The 18,878-nt window shown below is 43.0% G+C and overlaps 1 protein-coding gene across 1 annotated transcript in view; it reads right to left on the minus strand.

Annotated features, from left to right (window-relative positions):
- The window catches only part of vps13a (vacuolar protein sorting 13 homolog A), a 634,190-nt gene that overhangs the window by 101,285 nt on the left and 514,027 nt on the right, over window positions 1–18,878 (minus strand). Inside the window, 4 exon segments of the mRNA XM_038803880.1 lie at window positions 1,400–1,475; window positions 9,634–9,747; window positions 9,873–9,954; window positions 18,195–18,337. Of these exon segments, the coding sequence (XP_038659808.1) occupies window positions 1,400–1,475; window positions 9,634–9,747; window positions 9,873–9,954; window positions 18,195–18,337 (415 nt within the window).

Genomic DNA, 18,878 nt, shown 5'->3' on the forward strand with positions numbered 1-18,878 from the left:
CATTAACCCTACGTATGCCAGACCCTTTAAACTATAATTTCCCCACTCGATGTTTACAGTAATGAAAATAATTTGGTTATTCTTCATAAATTACTAATTCATTTCACCAATGGCACAAGATTGAAAGGGCTTTAAGATAATTAGAATTCAGAATTCTAAGGTCAACCCGATGAATGGGATAAAAAGTTCTGTTCCAGTCATTCTCAGGTCTGTGTGGTCTCACGGCTAAAGGATTGTTAAATACCGTATATACTTGCGTAACTTTCGATCTCGCGTATCATGCGACCCCTAAATTTTCGGCCCAAAAACATGCTTTTATGGTATACCTCATGTATCATGCGAGTGACTTTTTTGGAAATTAATTTTGGAAACTAAAACTTCCAAATGGTATCATTGTATGTGGTTTCTGCAGAGTTGATTCTGCTGTGAAAGCTGTTCGCGATTCGAACAGCTTTCCAGCTGGCTTTACTCGCGTTGTTCAGCCACTTGCCGTTTCCATTCATAAAAACATGAATGGAAATGTCAAGTGGCTGAACATCTTCCCATCAGAATGCTGTGGTCACAATCAGTAGTATTCTTTTTTTTAATAAATTTAGATTACCCAATTATTTTTTTCCAATTAAGGGGCAATTTAGTGTGGCCAATCCACCTACTCTGCACATTTTTGGGTTGTGGGGGCGAAACCCACGCAGACACGGGGAGAATGTGCAAACTCCACACGGACAGTGACCCAGAGCCGGGATCGAACCTGGGACCTCAGCGCCGTGAGGCGGTTGTGCTAACCACTAGGCCACCGCGCTGCCCTCAATCAGTAGTATTCTGATGGGAAGATGGGAAGAGTTGATTCTGCTGTGAAAGCTGTTCGCGATTCGAACAGCTTTCCAGCTGGCTTTACTCGCGTTGTTCAGCCACTTGCCGTTTCCATTCATAAAAACATGAATGGAAACGTCAAGTGGCTGAACATCTTCCCATCAGAATGCTGTGGTCAAAATCTGAAGAGTAGTATTCTGATGGGAAGATGTTCAGCCACTTGACGTTTCCATTCATGTTTTTATGAATGGAAACGGCAAGTGGTTGAACGACGCTAGTAAAGCCAGCTGGATGCTATGTGACTTATCTTGGCCAGCATTTCACACCCGCGATTTTTGTACCTCGCGTATCATGCAACCCCCAAAATTTAGGCTTCAGATTAGGTGCTCAAAAGTCGCATGTTACGCGAGTATATACGGTAGCTACATTTTAAATATTCTGCAGCAAGGAAATGCAACAAACAGAAAGATAAAATCACAATATAAACATTTTGAAAATTTAAACTGATATCTTTATCAAGTGAACCAGCTCTTGCTAAACCAACAAATTAGGTACAATCAGTTTACTTTCAGAAAGTGCAAATACATACCAACAGCTCCTCCCACCAATGCTTTTACACCCAAGGCCATTCCTTCCATGAACTCCTCAGGTCCTTGAATTGCTCCCTGAGGAAAAATAATTTAAAATGGTTTAACAATTTCGATCTTATTCTGGATTTTGTATTAATAGTCACTTTGGTTATTGGTGCTCAATTATTGAGTAAATTAGACAGCAACTTACAGTATCTACTTAGGTGCAATAAAAAGTGGAAATAAGAAAGTTGTTTACGGAATTACTCTGCTCTTCAATAGCTTTGTTATACCTGTACTTGCCAAAACAGCTCAGCACTGAAATAAATAAAGCGCAAGACATTGTTGCACTTGGCCACCAGGTACCCACTGAACAAACAATAAAAAGGGCTTGTACATTCAGGTGTAAGTAAATTTTAAACAGTATGATAAATCTTGATTATCAAGCAACATATCTGGCGCTGAAAATTCACTGTTGTGAGAGTGGAATCTCATTTCTTTAGATTTTAATTATTGTTGGGATTTAAAAGAAATTAAAATGAACTTTTATTTAAACTTCTGTCTCTTGCTCTCGCTAAATCCCATCTTTCACGCTCTCACTTTGTTTGCGGTTCATGATTTTACACTGAATTAAATATTTAATTCATTCTCCCTAGCTTAAGTTCTGTAGGAGTGATTTTGAGCCTGTGTTAGCAGTTAGCGTAAACAGTGGCGCGGGCCCAAAATCTCACAAGGGTCAGGAAATGAGATTCTGAAGGGTGAGATCTCGTTTCCCATTGTTCCACATCCCTCGCCCATGTGGTAACACAATTCCCGCCTTTTCACTTCAATACATATTAATAAATTTAAATCTCATTATAGGGCTTCCTGCAACATGTTCTACCCTCACTGAATATTTATAATGTGCCGACACAACATCTGCAAAACTTGAAGCTGTCGAGGGGAACCCACTGGGAGTGCAATGATTAGTAGAGCCCACAGGGGAGAAGAACAGGGTCAACCTGGACCCTCAGGGGAGACCCATTGGGTTGCTTCGAAGATTGGGGAGTTTCGCCAGAGTCTGGGGGGGGGGGGGGGGGGGAAAGAGGTTCGCACAGGAAGGGGTGCTCTTTCAAGATGACTCACAAATCTCTGTGAAGCCAGTACTTCCGGCTCTATTAGCTCTCGTCTCCCCCAGAGTGGTGCCAAAAATTACGTCCCCAGGTTCTCTGTGCACTGAAAACCAGAGGATCTGGTGACAAAACTTGGCCGTGCGAGAGAGCGACATGCTGGTTTTCAGTCTGAAACTGACACTCTGGCAAATTATGGGGAGATTCTGCCCAGCGTATGTAGTAAGGATTCTTCAATTTAACTGGTTGAAGAGCCAAATGGTTGCTTGATACTGCATGCTAGATATTCTCCTAAGAGTTGAAAAGATTTCTAGTAACCAGAAGTTGCTGCTCAAAGGCCAACAAAAAATCTGAGCAACTGAAAGCATCATGAATCACAAGCAATTACGGTGGCACCATGGTGCACTGCTGCTCATGGCACCAAGAACTCAAGTTCGATCCCGGCTTTGGTTCACTGTCCCTGTGTCTGCGTGGGTCTCACCCTACGACCGAAAAAGATGTGCAGGATAGTGCAACAGCCAGCTGTCGTGGTGCATATAGGCATCAACGATATAGGTAAAAAAAAAAACGCGATGACATCCTACATGCTGAATTTGGGGAGTTAGGAGCGAAATTAAAAAGTAGGGCCTCAAAGGTAGTAATCACAGGATTGCTACCAGTGCCACGTGCAAGTCAGAGTAGGAATGACAGGATAGACAGGATGAATGCATGGCGTGAGAGATGGTACAGGAGGGAGGGATTCAGATTTTTGGGACATTGGAACCGGTGATGGGAGAGGTGGGACCATTAGAAATCGGACGGTCTACACCTAGGCAGGACTGGAACCAATGTCCTAGGGGGATTGTTTGCTAGCGCTATTGGGGAGGGCTGAAACTAATATGGCAGGGGGATGGGAACCAATGGAGGAAGTCAGAGGGTAGTAAAGAAGGGATAGAAACAAAAGCCAGTAAGGAGAAAAGTGGAAGGCAGAGAAACAGATTGAACTGCATTTATTTCAATGCAAGGGGCCTAACAGGCAAGGCAGATGAACACAGGGCATGGAACTGGGATATTATAGCTATTACTGAAACATGGCTAAAGGAGCGGCAGGACTGGCAGCTCAATGTTCCGGGGAAAGATAGACCAGGAGATAGGAGAGGGGAGTTGTGTTTTTAATTAGGGACAACATCACAGCAGTAGAGAGAGAGGATATATCCAGGGGTTCACCCACTGAGTCTATATGGGTAGAAATAAAAAAATAAGAAGGTTGAGATCACTTTGATAGGACTGTAATATAGGCGTCCAAATATTCAGTGGGAAATCGATAAGCAAATATGTAAGATTACAGATAGCTGCCGGAAATATAGGATGGTAATAGTAGGCGACTTTAATTTTCCCAACATTAACTGGGACAGCCATAGCACTCGGGGTTTGGATGGAGAGAAATTTGTCGAGTATATTCAGAAAGCATTCCTCATTCAATATGTGGATGGCCTGACTAGAGAGGGGGCAAAACCGGACCTCCTCTTGGGGAATAAAGAAGGGCAGGTGATGGAAATGTTAGTGAGGGATCACTTCGGGACCAGTGACCATAATTTTATTAGTTTTAAGATAGCTATGGAGAATGATAGTTCTGGCCCAATAGTTAAAATTCTAAATAGGGTCAAGGCCAATTTCGATGGTATTAGGCGGGATCTTTCAAAAGTTGATTGGGGGAACCTGTTTATAGGCAAGGGGACAGCTGGTAAGTGGGAGTCTTACAAACGTGTGCTAACTAGGGTTCAGGGTGAGCACATTCCTCTTAGAGTAAAGGGTAAGGCTGGTAGAAGTAGGGAACCCTGGATGACTTGGGATATTGAGGCCATGGTCAAAAGGAAGAACGATGCATATGACATGCATAGGTAGCTGGGATCAAGTGGATCCCTTAAAGAGTATAGGGCTTGTTGGAGTAGAGTTAAGAGAGAAATCAGGTGGGCAAAAAGGGGACATGAGATTGTCTTGGCAGATAAGGCAAAGGAAAATCCAAAGAGCTTTTACAGATATATAAAGGGCAAAGACGTGACTAGGGAGAGGGTAGAGCTTCTTAAGGATAAACAGGGTCATCTATGTGCGGATCCACAAGGAATGGAAGAGGTCCCAAATGACTATTTCTTGTCAGTATTTACTGTTGAGAAAGGAGCGAATGTTAGGGAAATTGGGGAAATAAAAAGTGATGTCTTGAGGAATGTACATATTACAGAGAAGGAGGTGCTGGAGATTTTTTAAAAATAAATTTAGAGCAACAAATTCACTTTTTCCAATTAAGGGGCAATTAGGTGTGGCCAATCCACCCTACCCTGCACATCTCTTGTTCCGAGGGCAAAAACCACGCAAACACGGGGAGAATGTGCAAACTCCACACGGACAGTGACCCAGAGCCGGGACCGAACTAGGGAAGGTACTAGAGGTATTAAAGCGCATCAAGATAGACAAATCCCCAGGGCCTGCTGAAATATATCCCAGAACGCTGTGGGAGGCCAGGGGGAAATTGCCAGCCCTCTAGCTGAGATTTCTAAATCGACAGCCACAGGAGAGGTGCCTGAAGGTTGGAGGGTAGCAAATGTTGTGCCCTTGTTTAAAAAGGGCTGCAGGGATAAGCCTCCCGGAACTACTGACCGGTGAGTCTTACTTCTGTAGTGGTAAAGTTGTTAGAAGGTATTCTGAAGGACAGGATCTACAGGCATTTAGACAGGCAAGGGCTAATTCGGGAAAGTCAGTATGGCTTTGTCAGGGGAAAGTCATGTGTCACGAATTTGATTGAGTTTTTTGAAGGGGTAACCAAGAAGGTAGATGAGGGCAGTGCGGTCAACGTTGTCAACATGGACTTTAGCAAGGCCTTTAACAAAGTACTGCATGGGAGGTCATTGCAAAAGGTTAAATCTCACGGAATCCAGGGGGAGGTAGCCAATTGGATACAAAATTGGCTTGCCGACCGAAGCCAAATGGTGGTTGTGGAGGATTGTTTTTCAAACTGAAGGCCTGTGACCAGCGGTGTGCCTCAGGCATCAGTGCTGGGTCCACTGTTATTTGTGATATATATATATATATGGTGGATAGTGAAGAAGGTCAGAGAAGATTGCAATAGGATCTTGACCAATTAGGTCAGTGGGCCGATGAATGGCAGATAGAGTTTAATTTGGATAAATGTGAGGTGATGCATTCTGGTCGATCAAATCTACTATTCAGGACCTATTCAGTTAATGGTAGGGAGTTGGGGACAGGTACAGAACAAAGAGATCGAGGAATATGGGTTCATAGCTCCTTGAAGGTGGAGTCATAGGTGGACAGGATGGTGAAGAAGGCATTCAGCATGCTAGGTTTCATTGGTCAGAATATTGAATACAGGAGTTGGAACGTCTTGTTGAAGTTGTACAAGACTTTGGTAAGATCACTCATGGAATACTGAGTTCAGTTCTGGTCACCCTATTATAGGAAGGATATTGTTAAACTAGAAAGAGTGCAGAAGAGATTTACGAGGATGCTACCAGGACTTGATGATCTGAGTTAGAAGGAGAGGCTGGATAGGCTGGACCTCTTTCCCCTGGAGCGTAGGAGGCTTAGGGGTGATCATATAGAGGTTTAGAAAATAATGAGGAGTATCGATTAGCTAGATAGTCAACATCTTTTCCCAAAGATAGAGGAGTCTATAACAAGAGGGCATAGGTTGAAGGTGAGAGGAGAGAGATATAAAAGAGACCAGAGGGGAAATTTCTTCACACAGAGGGTGGTGAGCACCAGCTCTTCAGTCACATATTCATCTGCTCAATCCTCATATTCCTATATTCACTTACGTGCGGTACAGGGACTAATACTTTTAAGATCCTGCTCATTCATTTCCTACCCAGCTCTTTAAATTCTAAATGGAGAAGTGCAACACTCTTTTTACCTAAGTCATCAGTTTAGGTGAACCATTACCACTGCTCCTCAGGGTGCTCTGTAGCCGTTCAGTGACATCCTACACCCAGTACCATTCTGGATTCAGATCTATGGCCACAGAAATGCCCTCCAGTTCCCCGAATTTCTTATCACAATCACTTTTTCACTCTTCTTCATGCTCCACTGCACAGCGGAGCCAGCCATGGCGCCATGGACTTGGGTCTGGCTGCACTCCCCAGCTGAATTATCATTTTCACCAGTAATCAGCAATCAATACGGGTTAGAGAGTGAAATAAACTCAATAGGATTCCTGCTCTACCTGCCTTTACTGCTTGGTGGTTACTCTTCCCTCTCTCCCTGCATACTCTTGTCGGTGACCGCATCTATAAATGTGCTATCCTCAAATCTCTCAACAGTATGACCCCAGCTTTTGCCTAAGTTACACTTCCTGCACATATGGCTATTATGAATGGGTGGCACAGTAGCACAGTGGTTAACACAAGTTGCTTCACAGTGCTAGGGTCCCAGGTTCGATTCCCGGCCTGGTCACTGTCTGTGCGGAGCCTGGACGTTCTCCGTGTCTGCGTGGGTTTCCTCCGGCTGCTCCGGATTCCTCCCACAAGTCCCGAAAGACATGCTTGTTAGGTGAATTGGACATTCTGAATTCCCCCTCAGTGTACCTGAACAGGCACCGGAGTGTGGTGACTAGGGGTTTTTCCACAGTAACCTCATTGCAGTGTTAATGTAAGCCTACTTATGACACTAATAAAGATTATTATTATGATGTCCTGGAGTCCCCACATTGAACAGATGTGCTTCCAGGACTTGGAGCCGCCCTGCCATTATTATTTTTATTCGACAATTGAACTTATGAAAACAAATCATCAGCGACTCACTTCTCTTCTATTATCACTTAAATATAGGGAAGTTAATTGAAATGCTTTACTTTACATTTATTATAAAACAAAAAAATGAAAATTTTAATTTTCCAGTTCCTTAGACTAATTCCCAAACTTTGGAAAAAGGGGAACAAAGAACTCATGGCATTTAGTGTCATCGTTATTTTTATTTTCTTGCTTCAGTGATCATTACCTGCTTCACATTCATCCCAGATGGATAAAATGCCAGAGGAGTAATGGTCCAAGCCAAGATGTGACAAAACCCACACTGCCACCACAATGGTGTGGGCAGGGTAAGTGTTGAAAGGCATAACTAGCCACGGAGGGTTTATTAAAGGGAAAGGAGTAATAATGGAAATCTCACTGAGCATTAAGTCTGTAATGTCAAAACAATTAGCCACATTGAAACATATAGGGCGGAATTCTCCGCTCCCCACACGGCCTGGGAGAATCGCGGGAGGGCCTCCCGACATTTTTTACGCCCCCCCTGGCGCCCCCGCGATTCTCCCCCCCCCTTCTCTGAAAAATCGGCGCTCGCCGTTTTTCACGGCGAACGGCGATACTCCGTGCTCGATGGGCCGAGCGGCCGGCCCTTCACGCCCGTTTCACCACGGCAGCAACCACACCTGGTCGCTGCATTCATGAAACGGGCGCCAGGTGCCCATTTGGGGCATCTAGGGGCCCGATTTGGACGGGAGCACCGCAACTGTGCTCCGGAGGGGACAGGCCCGCGATCGGTGCCCACCGATCGTCGGGCCAGCGTCCAAAACGGACGCACTCTTTCCCCTCCGCCGCCCGGCAAGATCAAGCCGCCACGTCTTGCCGGGCGGCGATGGAGAAAGACGGCACCGCACATGCGCGGGTTCGTACCGGCTGCGCAGTGATGTCTTTCGTGCATGCGCGGGTTGGTACCGGCAACCCGCGCATGCGCGGATGACATCATGAAAAGCGGCGTTCGCGCGTCATTTCTGGCGGCCAAGGTCGCGGCTGGGAACGACGGGGGCCCGCTCCTAGCCCCCCGGGTGGGGGTGAATTAGGTGCGGGGAGCGGGCCCCGAGGCCGTTGTGAACCACGGTCGAGTTCACGACGGTCTCCGCAATTTTTGGCCTTAGCGGAGAATACCGCCCATACAATTTGATGAAGTCATTTTGAAAATCTAAAAACAGTTTATTTTCAAAAATTAGAAATGGTTCGAAAGAACCAAAGATAATGCATGGCGAATAAACAAGCCATACTAATTACTGCTGAGATGATTAAAGGTGTTAGGAAAATTGGATTATAAATGTGATGGGAAATTTAAAGGTTAAAAGCCTAGGATTCAAATGTGTTTGTTTAAAAATAATTATGTTTGTAGAACCAGGATGGTTTTAGCAGTCAGCAGAGGAAACTGATGAAGGAATATGTTTTTCAGTCTCAGCTAATGGGCTGTGGTTTGACTGGAGAGGTCCCTGGGGAGTTAATGTGCTTTTATAGCCCGCAACATGCCTGTTTAGCCCACAAAAATCATTTGTTTGTTTTTGCTTGGGAGAGATGAGCTAATTACTGAGTGGAGCCAAGGAATGCAGAGACACATTTTGAGAAGCTGTGGCGAGGCAGTTTTGGAGAAAGTTGTGGAAACTCAGGGTTTTGGAGAAAAGGCCTTGGGAAGTGTGGTCTGGTCTGGCAAGCCTTGTGTTTTTTTAGACCACAGATAAAAGCAGTTTTCTTTTCCAGTGGGATAGGGGAAAAAGAGTGCTAATGTTTTAAAAACAGAGCCTTCTTGTTCGAAGACAAGGAAGACTATGAAACAACCAAGTTGAAGTAGCTATTTAAAGATAATCAGCCAGAGTCTGAAGGAATTGTCGTAAGAGTCAGAATCTATTCTGTATCGCAAGTATTACTCTATGTGCTGCTAATTTTAGGCTTAATTAAGAACTGTATGTTTATTTTCTTATTTTGGAATGGGAAATTTTATATTTGTGGTAAGCGATAATTGTAAACTGTTCTTTTTTAAAAGTTTAATGTTGTATTTATAACAAAGGTCCTGGAGCGAATCATTCTTTCCGCACAGTCTTAAAATAAACTAAAATATTGGAGTTTTGGTCCAGTATCCTAGCCACTGTTAGGGTCTGGTCTGGGATCGTAGTATTAGTTGAATATTGAATCAGCTCCTAAAGAAGTGAAATTCATAAAAAGTTAGCAGTTTACTGTTGAAGGTTTAAGTAAAATTTTCAGTTATTTACAAGTTTATAAAAATATACGTGCAAAAACAGCAGTACATTTTACAAGTTTATTTTTTTTTAAATTACCTGTGCCTAAAGTGACCCTGCTGAATAGTGCACATATTAAGTAGTTTGTAGAATGCAATCTGACCTGATACGGTTCATAGAAAAATGCTTCCACTCCTTCTGATAAATCTCTGATTAGGCCAAAAGGGTTGCCCAAGACATCAAGTCCAAGAACAAGAACATACAATTGCTTGATTGCCTATAGGGAGGGAAACACAATTGTTCAAGAATTTACAAGTTAATGGAATAAGTACCTGCCCTGGGAAAAGAAGGATTATTTAGTAATAGTACTATTAAAAATTGCATTTCAAATATAGAACATACCTGTTTGGAATAATGGCGGATTACCTCCCACTGAAGTTGTTGTGTAGTATAAAACTGATAGTTGATTTCAAAAAATGCAAGCCTGCAAATAATAGAGAAATTGAATACAATGACAAAATATTTATTTATTGTTCACCATAATCTTTAATGTGTAGTTCCTTGTAAATGTTAAATAACACAAATCTGTAATGATTAGATTGAAAAGGCAAAACCTTTCACAATTAGCTCAGATTTCTGGATACTGAATGTCCCTTGTAGGTTTAAAAACACAAATACTAACCCTTAAATTATTTTTGAGGAAACTTCCCAGGCATACATCTCAGATACCAATTAGATACTTGATAAACCATGTAAAATAAAACTACTTTAGGGCTGAACTGTTCGACCCTGATGGAGCAAAGGCAGAGGCGGTTGCTGTAGGAATTCATGCTGCCAGCTGGTGCATTGGTTTCCTGACGCAATCCTGCTCCCAGGGCTATCTACCAGGCACAAGTCAGAAGTGTGATGGGAGGCTCCTCACTTACCTGGATAAATGCAGCCTCAACAACAAATAAAACGTTTGACAAAATCCAGGACAAAGCAGCCAGTATGATTAGCACCCCATCCACAAACTTAACTATTAATTCCCCGAGACGTCCGGTGAGAAGTTGCACATTAGGTGGCTCTCCTTCACGAACCCGAAGATAGGCACTTTCATCTGAAATAGCCCGCTAATACGAAGGAAAAAACATCCCCACACCTTAACCAACAACGTGAAGGGAAATGCCAAACAACAGTCACTCCAGAGGTCGTGTAGAAACTAGAAGCCAGAAGCAAATGGCTGAGCCGGCAGACGCACGGGACTCACCAGAACGAGAAGGACCGACCCGCCACACAAGGAGCCACTGCACACCAAGGGATGGGTGTGTAGTGATCCTTACATGGGTATGTACAGAAGGGGCTTATGGGTAATGGAAAGACCACCAGGGGCAGCACTGGCGTGTATAAAAGTGAGACGCAGACAGCCCTCCCCCTCTCTTTGGCTGGTGTGACTGTGAGGAGAAAAGGAAGAGAAATTTAGCTCAGGGCTGCTAGTGTGGTCAGGCCTAATTGGCCTGGTGCATTTCATAGGAACTTTTCACAGTAACTTCACTGAAGCCTACTCGTGACAATAAGCGATTTTCATTTTCATTTCATTCAATTGCAGAGCATAGAAAAGTTGTAACCTTTTTTTACTAGTGCAATTTTTTAAGTAAGAGCTCAAGCAGTTATTTAAGTAGTGCTGCTCAATAAACCTTCTATCAAACTTCTGGATGACTTCTAGCCTTCTTCCAGAGCGTCTACTGCAACTGAGTTGAGTAGCATAGTTACCATCTCTACAGGTAACAAAACAGGTTGGAGGATGTTACTCGCAAGGGAACTGGGAGAATGCTTCCGGTGGTGGCCATGGAGTAAGTGGTCGCTTATTCGGTAGCTCCCGCTTGTGGTAGATCTTTGGGGACCTTTTTCCCAGATTTATAGGGGATTTGATCGACAAAACAGGTGATTGGTGAGGTAGAGGAGAAGGATTCCCCACCAGTATATGGATTTGTGGACCAGAAGTGGACTGAAAAGGAGAGATTGTTGATCGAAGAAGGGAGTGGAGTCTGCAGCACAGAAAAATATGGCGAAGGGACAGGGACTGGGATTGCTGGCCCAGTGGTCAACAGAGCAGCTGGTGGTATTTCTCCAGGAGAGCTTTGCTCAGCAAAGAAAAGAGTACTTGGATTCGATTAAGATGGGGATTGACTGGGTGGAGCAGAGTTTGGAAGCCCAGAGCCAGGCAATCCAGAAAGTGGAAGAGGCGGTTGCTGACCATGATGACCAGCTAACTGCGATGGCGGCGGAGATGGGGCTGATGAAGGACCACCAGAAAAGGCTGCAAGAGAAAGTGGTATATCCGGAGAACAGGTCGCGCAGGCAGAACCTGACAATTGTTGACCTCCTGGAGGGCAGCGAGGGTTTGGCCGCAGGGGCATATGTGGCGCGTATGTTCGAGAAGCTACTGGGGGAAGGTGCGTTTACTTGGCCCTTGGAAGTGGACAGGGCGCACAGAGCGATGAGGAGGAAGCCGCTGAAGAATGAGCCGCAGAGGGCGATGGTGGTACGAATGCACCGGTTCCAGGACAAGGAACAGATCTAGAGATGGCCAAGCAGATGAGGAGCTGCAAATGGGAAGATAATGAGCTGCGCATTTACCAGGACTGGGGCGGAACTTGCCAAAAGGGCGAGTTTCAATAAAGTGAAATCGACCCTCTTTAAGAATGGAGTGAAGCTCGGCATGCTGTACCCAGATCGTTTGTGGTCACTTACGAGGGCCAAGAATTTTATTTTGGATTGCAAGATGAGGCGATGAACTTTGTTAAGGGCAGAGGACTGGCAGGCGATGGAGGACAATGAACTTGGGGGTGAGTAGTTGTGTTGTTATTATACTGCTAAATTTCTTTTCTCTGTGTTTTGTATGTATTGTTTTGCACTAGGTTTTGGACTGTTGCTCAGTTTTGTAGGCAGGTTAACTTTCTTCTTAATGAGTGATGGTGTGTGGAATTTTCTTCTTTATGTTTGTTGGGATTGCTATGTTTTGCACATGTATGTTCGAGCGGGGGGGGTGGGGTGGGGGGAGAGGGAGGGAAATCAGTGGGGATAGGAGTGGGGGCACACACGTACTCCACACTCGGCAGGGGGTGGTTGTGGGGAATTAGGGCGAAGCCCCTTCCAGCAATCAGGTGGGGTGGGGCTGAAATCGTATTGTGAGTTTGGGGTGCACCGCCTGCCACCCCCCCCCAAATCTCCGAGGAGTGGGACCTGTCACCCTTCTCCGATCCAGCGAAAACTCCAATCCTCTTTAAAAAATGTACTAGGTGCCACTGAATAGCACAAAAAGCCTGATACTGGTTAGAAATAAATTCTAAGCAATGGAATGGCATGTCAACATCACTCCTAACGCCAGATGAAATCACTGAGAATCGCGCACCAGGAGGTCTATTTGTGTAGACAAACATTCCTGCTACCTTAAGCTTGCATGCATGCAGAGAAAATCTCAGTACCATGATTTCTTGAGATAAATTAAATAACATTTTCTATTTAAATGACAATCAATGGAATAACTACCAGATCACAATTTGAAGATGAGGAAGAAGTTCCCCCAGGTGTCTCAAGTAATATTCCTCCATTATCAGTACTAAATGAAAAATTATCCAGATGTTGTCTAACTGCTATTCCTGAGTTCTTGTCGGATTGTAAATAACTGCCATTTTTGGCCAGACGACAGTTAATTAACTTCAAATTAATTTATCTCATGATAAATGAGGTCATGAGATCGGCATTAATGAAAAATACTTGCATGTTTCTTCAAGATACTAACTGGGCACTTGGGAAATAGCAAACATCTGACCGGTATTAGAGCAAACAGAATATAAACTCAGTTGGTGACCGATAATTAATGATTGCTGATTCAATAAGAATCGGCAAGAATTATAGGAGCTTGCAGAACCAGAGAACATGCAATTCTCAATATTTCTATTTGAATATTTTAAAGTAATTTGAATGATCAGAGAAACCCGGCATGAATTGTATTACTTTTCTTTATAATAATCTTTATTGTCACAAGTAGGCTTACATTAACACTGCAATGAAGTTACTGAAAAAAGCCCCAAATAGCCACTTTCTGGCGCCTCTTCAGGTACACAGAGGGAGAATTCAGAATTGTCATACTATACATCTATGTATATAATGGAGTGCAGACAGGCAGTGATTGACACACAGGAGAACCAGTAAGCACACAGAACAGAGCAGCCAATCACCAGACAGGACACGACCACTATAAAGCCAGGGGGCACCAGTTTTTCTGCTCTCTCGGGATCCAGCCTCTGAGACAGTCAGAGTTCGTGAGCTAGCCAGTGCAAACACCATGTGGTAGCTCGTAAGTCTGGTCAGGCTAGCATCAGGTCTCCAGTCAAGTCAGCATTGTGTCAACCCACAGTTGAACATGTATAATAGTTTAGATGTTAAATAAAATCGTGTTGCATCTCATCAAATGTTGGAAGTCTATCTCTCGCTACACTGCATCAAGTGCAGTCCACATCGACCCAGCCTGCCCAACACAAGAATGTCCAATTCACCCAACAGCACATCCTTCGGAACTTGTGGGAGGAAACCGGAGCATCCGGAGGAAACCCACGCAGACACAGGGAGAACGTGCAGACTCCACACAGACAGTGACCCAAACCAGGAATCGAACCTGGGATCCTGGCGCTGTGAAGCCACAGTGCTAATCGCTGTGCTACCATGCCACCCATTTATTCTAGCACATGAAGATGAATTATTGACCCTGTGCATAATTTCACTCCATAGTCCCCATTCCAATTCCATTTCCAACTCTTTCTCCCACTTTTGTGAGGGGTAGGTTTTGCCTTACAAGTCTTATTGGATTCTTTGAGGAGGTGACCAAGCATGTGGATGAAGGTAAAGCAGTGGATGTAGTGTACATGGATTTTAGTAAGGCATTTGATAAGGTTTGCCATGGTAGGCAGAAAGTAAGACGGCATGGAATAGTGGGAAATCTGGCCAGTTCGATAACGAACTGGCTAACCAATAGAAGTCAGAGTGGTGGTGGATGGCAAATATTCAGCCTGGAACCCAGTTACCAGTGGCGTACCACAGGGATCAGTTCTGGGTACTCTGCTGTTTGTGATTTTCATTAATGACTTCGATGAGGGATTTGTAGGGTGGGTCAGTAAATTTGCAGACGATACAAAGATTGGTGGAGTTGTGGATAGTGAGGAGGGCTGTTGTCGGCTGCAAAGAGACATAGATAGGATGCAGAGCTGGGCTGAGAAGTGGCAGATGGAGTTTAACCCTGACAAGTGTGAGGTTGTCCATTTTGGAAGGACAAATATGAATGCGGAATACAGGGTTAACGGTAGGGTCCTTGGCAATATGGAGGAGCAGAGAGATCTTGGGGTCTATGTTCATAGATCTTTGAAAGTTGCCACTCAAGTGGATAGAGCTGTGAAGAAGGCCTATGGTGTGCTATCGTTCATTAGCAGAGGGATTGAATTTAAGAGCTGTGAGGTGATGATGCAGCTGTACAAAACCTTGGTAAGGCCACATTTGGAGTACTGTGTGCAGTTCTGGTCACCTCATTTTAGGAAGGAAGCTTTAGAAAAGGTGCAAAGGAGATTTACCAGGATGTTGCCTGGAATGGAGAGTAGGTCTTATGAGGAAAGGTTGAGGGTGCTAGGCTTTTTCTCATTAGAACGGAGAAGGATGAGGGGTGACTTGATAGAGGTTTATAAGATAATCAGGGGAATAGATAGAGTAGACAGTCAGAGACTTTTTCCCCGGGTGGAACAAACCATTACAAGGGGACATAAATTTAAGGTGAAGGGTGGAAGATATAGGGGGGATCTCAGAGGTAGGTTCTTTACCCAGAGAGTAGTGGGGGCATGGAATGCACTGCCTGTGGAAGTAGTTGAGTCGGAAACATTAGGGACCTTCAAGCGGCTATTGGACAGGTATATGGATTATGGTAGAACAATGGAATGTAGATTAATTTGTTCTTAAGGGCAGCATGGTAGCATTGTGGATAGCAGAATTGCTTCACAGCTCCAGGGTCCCAGGTTCGAGTCCCGGCGTGGGTCGCTGTCTGTGCGGAGTCTGCACATCCTCCCCGTGTGTGCGTGGGTTTCCTCCGGGTGCTCCGGTTTCCTCCCACAGTCCAAAGATGTGCAGGTTAGGTGGATTGGCCATGATAAATTGCCCTTCATGTCCAAAATTGCCCTTAGTGTTGGGTGGGGTTACTAGGTTATGGGGATAAGGTGGAGGTGTTGACCTCGGGTAGGGTACTCCTTCCAAGAGCCTGTGCAGACTCGATGGGCCGAGTGGCCTCCTTCTGCACTGTAAATTCTATGATAATCTATTATTAATCTAGGACAAAGGTTCGGCACAACATCGTGGGCCAAAGGGTCTGTTCTGTGCTGTATTTTTCTATGTTCTATGTTTTGTTTTATTTCTTCAATCGGTGTTCATCAGCCATCTAGTTTGCAGTGTTCCCAACTCCCAATTGTTTATCAAGTAGCTTGTTATCAGGTAGTAGAGGGAAAGAGGACAACTCATTTTTCACCAAATTTCATAATTGAAGACATTTAAACTTCTCCTCCTTCTGCATTTTGTATTTTTCTCTCAATTCTTCAAGCTTTGCATATTTACCTTCTAAGAATAAGTATTTTACTTGTCTCAATCCCTCTTTATGCCACTGTTTAAATGTTATATCCAATCTTGTCATGGTGGATCGGTGATTTCCATAAATAGGGGCTTGCAGCACCATGTTTCCCAAACCAAAATGTTGTCAATTCAAGATAGTACATTGGGCCCATATGACACAAGAAAGAATGAGCAGATTCTTAACAGTAGAAGACAAATGTGGGAGGTGTAAAGGACAAGCTAACTATGTTCACATGTTATGATCATGTCCACAAGTAGTTTTGGACATCGGTGTTTAAAACATTATGAAAAATTGTGGAGGTGGAAATATTACCTGGAGCTCTTGAAGCAATTTTAGGAAATAGCAGGACTAATAGAAGGGAAGAGCCGATGTGGTGGCCTTTGCCACAATGATTGCCGAAGGTAAATTTTATTAGAATGGAAAACCAGAATTAGAATTAGAATGCCAAAAACATCAACATGGTTGGGGGATCTTGCAGAATTCCTTCAACATGAAAAAAATTAAGTTTGCCCTTCATGACTCAGATGGGGAATTCTGGACAAGATGGAAGCTATTTTTGTCTCTATTTACAGGTCTATTTGTTGCCAGCGGGTAAAGTGAAGGGGGCAGGAAAAAGGGACCGTTTTAATGGAAATAAGAGGAAAAAAAGCTCAAATTAGAAGGATTTTATTTTGTTTATTTTATTAATTATTGATTGTTTACATGTTGTTAGTATATTCCTTATTTGGATAAAAATGTATTTTGAAAAAGCATAGCAGGCTTTGTTTTAGTATTTTAGCCAAAGATTGAATATGTAGAAATTTCAAACAGGAACAAAAATTAATTACATCTAAGAATCCGACACCAAATTAAGGGGACAGCTGCAAAAGCATCATAAACCATGTTTAGAATTATGGGAAGCTTAAAAAAATCATTTGGCCTATATGTACACCAGCTATGAAATCAAAAAAGATGATAAGCAGGGTCAATAGCTCAATACTTGACCTCAGTCAATTGTTACAACCAGGCTGGAGTGCGCAATTTGACTTGTCCCACTACTCAGAGGTCGCACCATTAGTTTAAAAGTTTGATTCGCTCACCAAAATGGCCAGCTGTTTAGCTTCGCTACTATTACCCAGAATAAAAGAGACTGTAACCAGACTTCTTTCAATTAACAACAAACTCTTATAATTTATTATAAAACGGTCTTGTCAACTAGGAAGATAAACCTTATTAACATAGAGTATGAAATATGCAAGCATACCAATTACTCTTTTTAGATACCCCAAGCATCATAGACAGACATTATAGACACACACATGCGCACGCATATACAAAAATAAAAAGAGGAGCTCTGCCAAAGGTTAAAAGTCAGGGATTCAAGGGAAAAGAAAATGGTGTCTAGGTTATCTGTTTTGCCTCTCAGCGTTGATCTTCAAAACAATCAATGATTCTTGCACTGTGTTTCAGGCACACTCAAGGATCACTTGCAGGTACTTAACTCCAACATGTAGAGCAACTTAGAAGTAGCTTATATTCACTTCCAGCTGTGGAACAGCTCTTGACTCCAAAAAATAATTCTTTTCACAAGCAGTTGATCCTTCTCAAAGCAAAAACAAGCCCAAACCAACTGTCAAATAATGTTTTCCAGGTTTTTTCCTGAGCCACAAACTACAATTTGACCCCTTTTGTACACTGTCCAACAGGTTAGAGAGGTTAAAAGCAAATTACTGTGGATGCTGGAATTTGAAACCAAAGAGAAAATGCTGGAAAATCTCAGCAGGTCTGGCAGCATCTGTCGGGAGAGAAAAGAGCTAACGTTTCGAGTCCAGATGACCCTTTGTCAAATACGTATCTGTTCCTTCAGTGACAGAGTTAAAAATCTGGAACTCCCTACCTAATAGCACTGTGGGAGTACTTATGCTAAATGGATTGTAGAGATTCAAGAATGCTGCTGATCACCAATGTTTAAGAAAATTGGTGATGGGCAATGACTGTTGACCATGCCAAATTCTTACATCCCATGAACACATAAAACTATAGCACCTTAAGGATGCTGGTACAAAAATGTTATAAACCCATACAAGTAAATCACATACTTGAAGACAACATCTTGTACATCAGTGAGAGTTGCTCCAATACTTTTTAGCAAAAAGTTCAGAGACTGCAGTGGGATTACTTCTGTTTCTTGCTGTTTGTTACTTTCCTCTCCTCCAGAACTCATAGAGAAGCTCAAATGCAGCTGCAAGAAAATAAACATCAATTCAAGACAATGATAATCAATGTTACTCTTTGCAACAATATTGACATTTAGAAATGCTATTCAAATAATTTTGACAGTAAGAATTTAAAATCTATGCAATTGATACTCTTGGATTATATTCATTTTGACCTGTCAATTTTGCCCTCAGATTGTCCACAATGCCAAGCAGTCCTGTATCCTATAACTAATGTTTTTTCTCTAATATTTAGCTTGGTGGAGATTTCTCTAATAATGCTACAGGATTAAAAGTGTTACTTGCACCACTTGAATCAATGGATTTGCTTTGAAGTCTTTCTGCAAGAGATTATCTCAAAGGTCAGAATAAATCAGACATGATCTGCATTTTGTATTATAAAAAGTATAATTGAAATCAAACTAATATAATTACAGTATTAGCAGAGATGCAATTTATTATTTTCCAAGTAAAAAGACCTGGAATGGTGTAGTAACTATTGTAAAACATGTATTCTGGTCCTGCTTTATTTGTTTGTTCTATTTACAATTTTAAATTGGTATACAT

The sequence above is a fragment of the Scyliorhinus canicula genome, chromosome 8 (genome assembly GCF_902713615.1).
Source record: "Scyliorhinus canicula chromosome 8, sScyCan1.1, whole genome shotgun sequence".
Taxonomy (NCBI): Eukaryota; Metazoa; Chordata; class Chondrichthyes; order Carcharhiniformes; family Scyliorhinidae; genus Scyliorhinus; species Scyliorhinus canicula.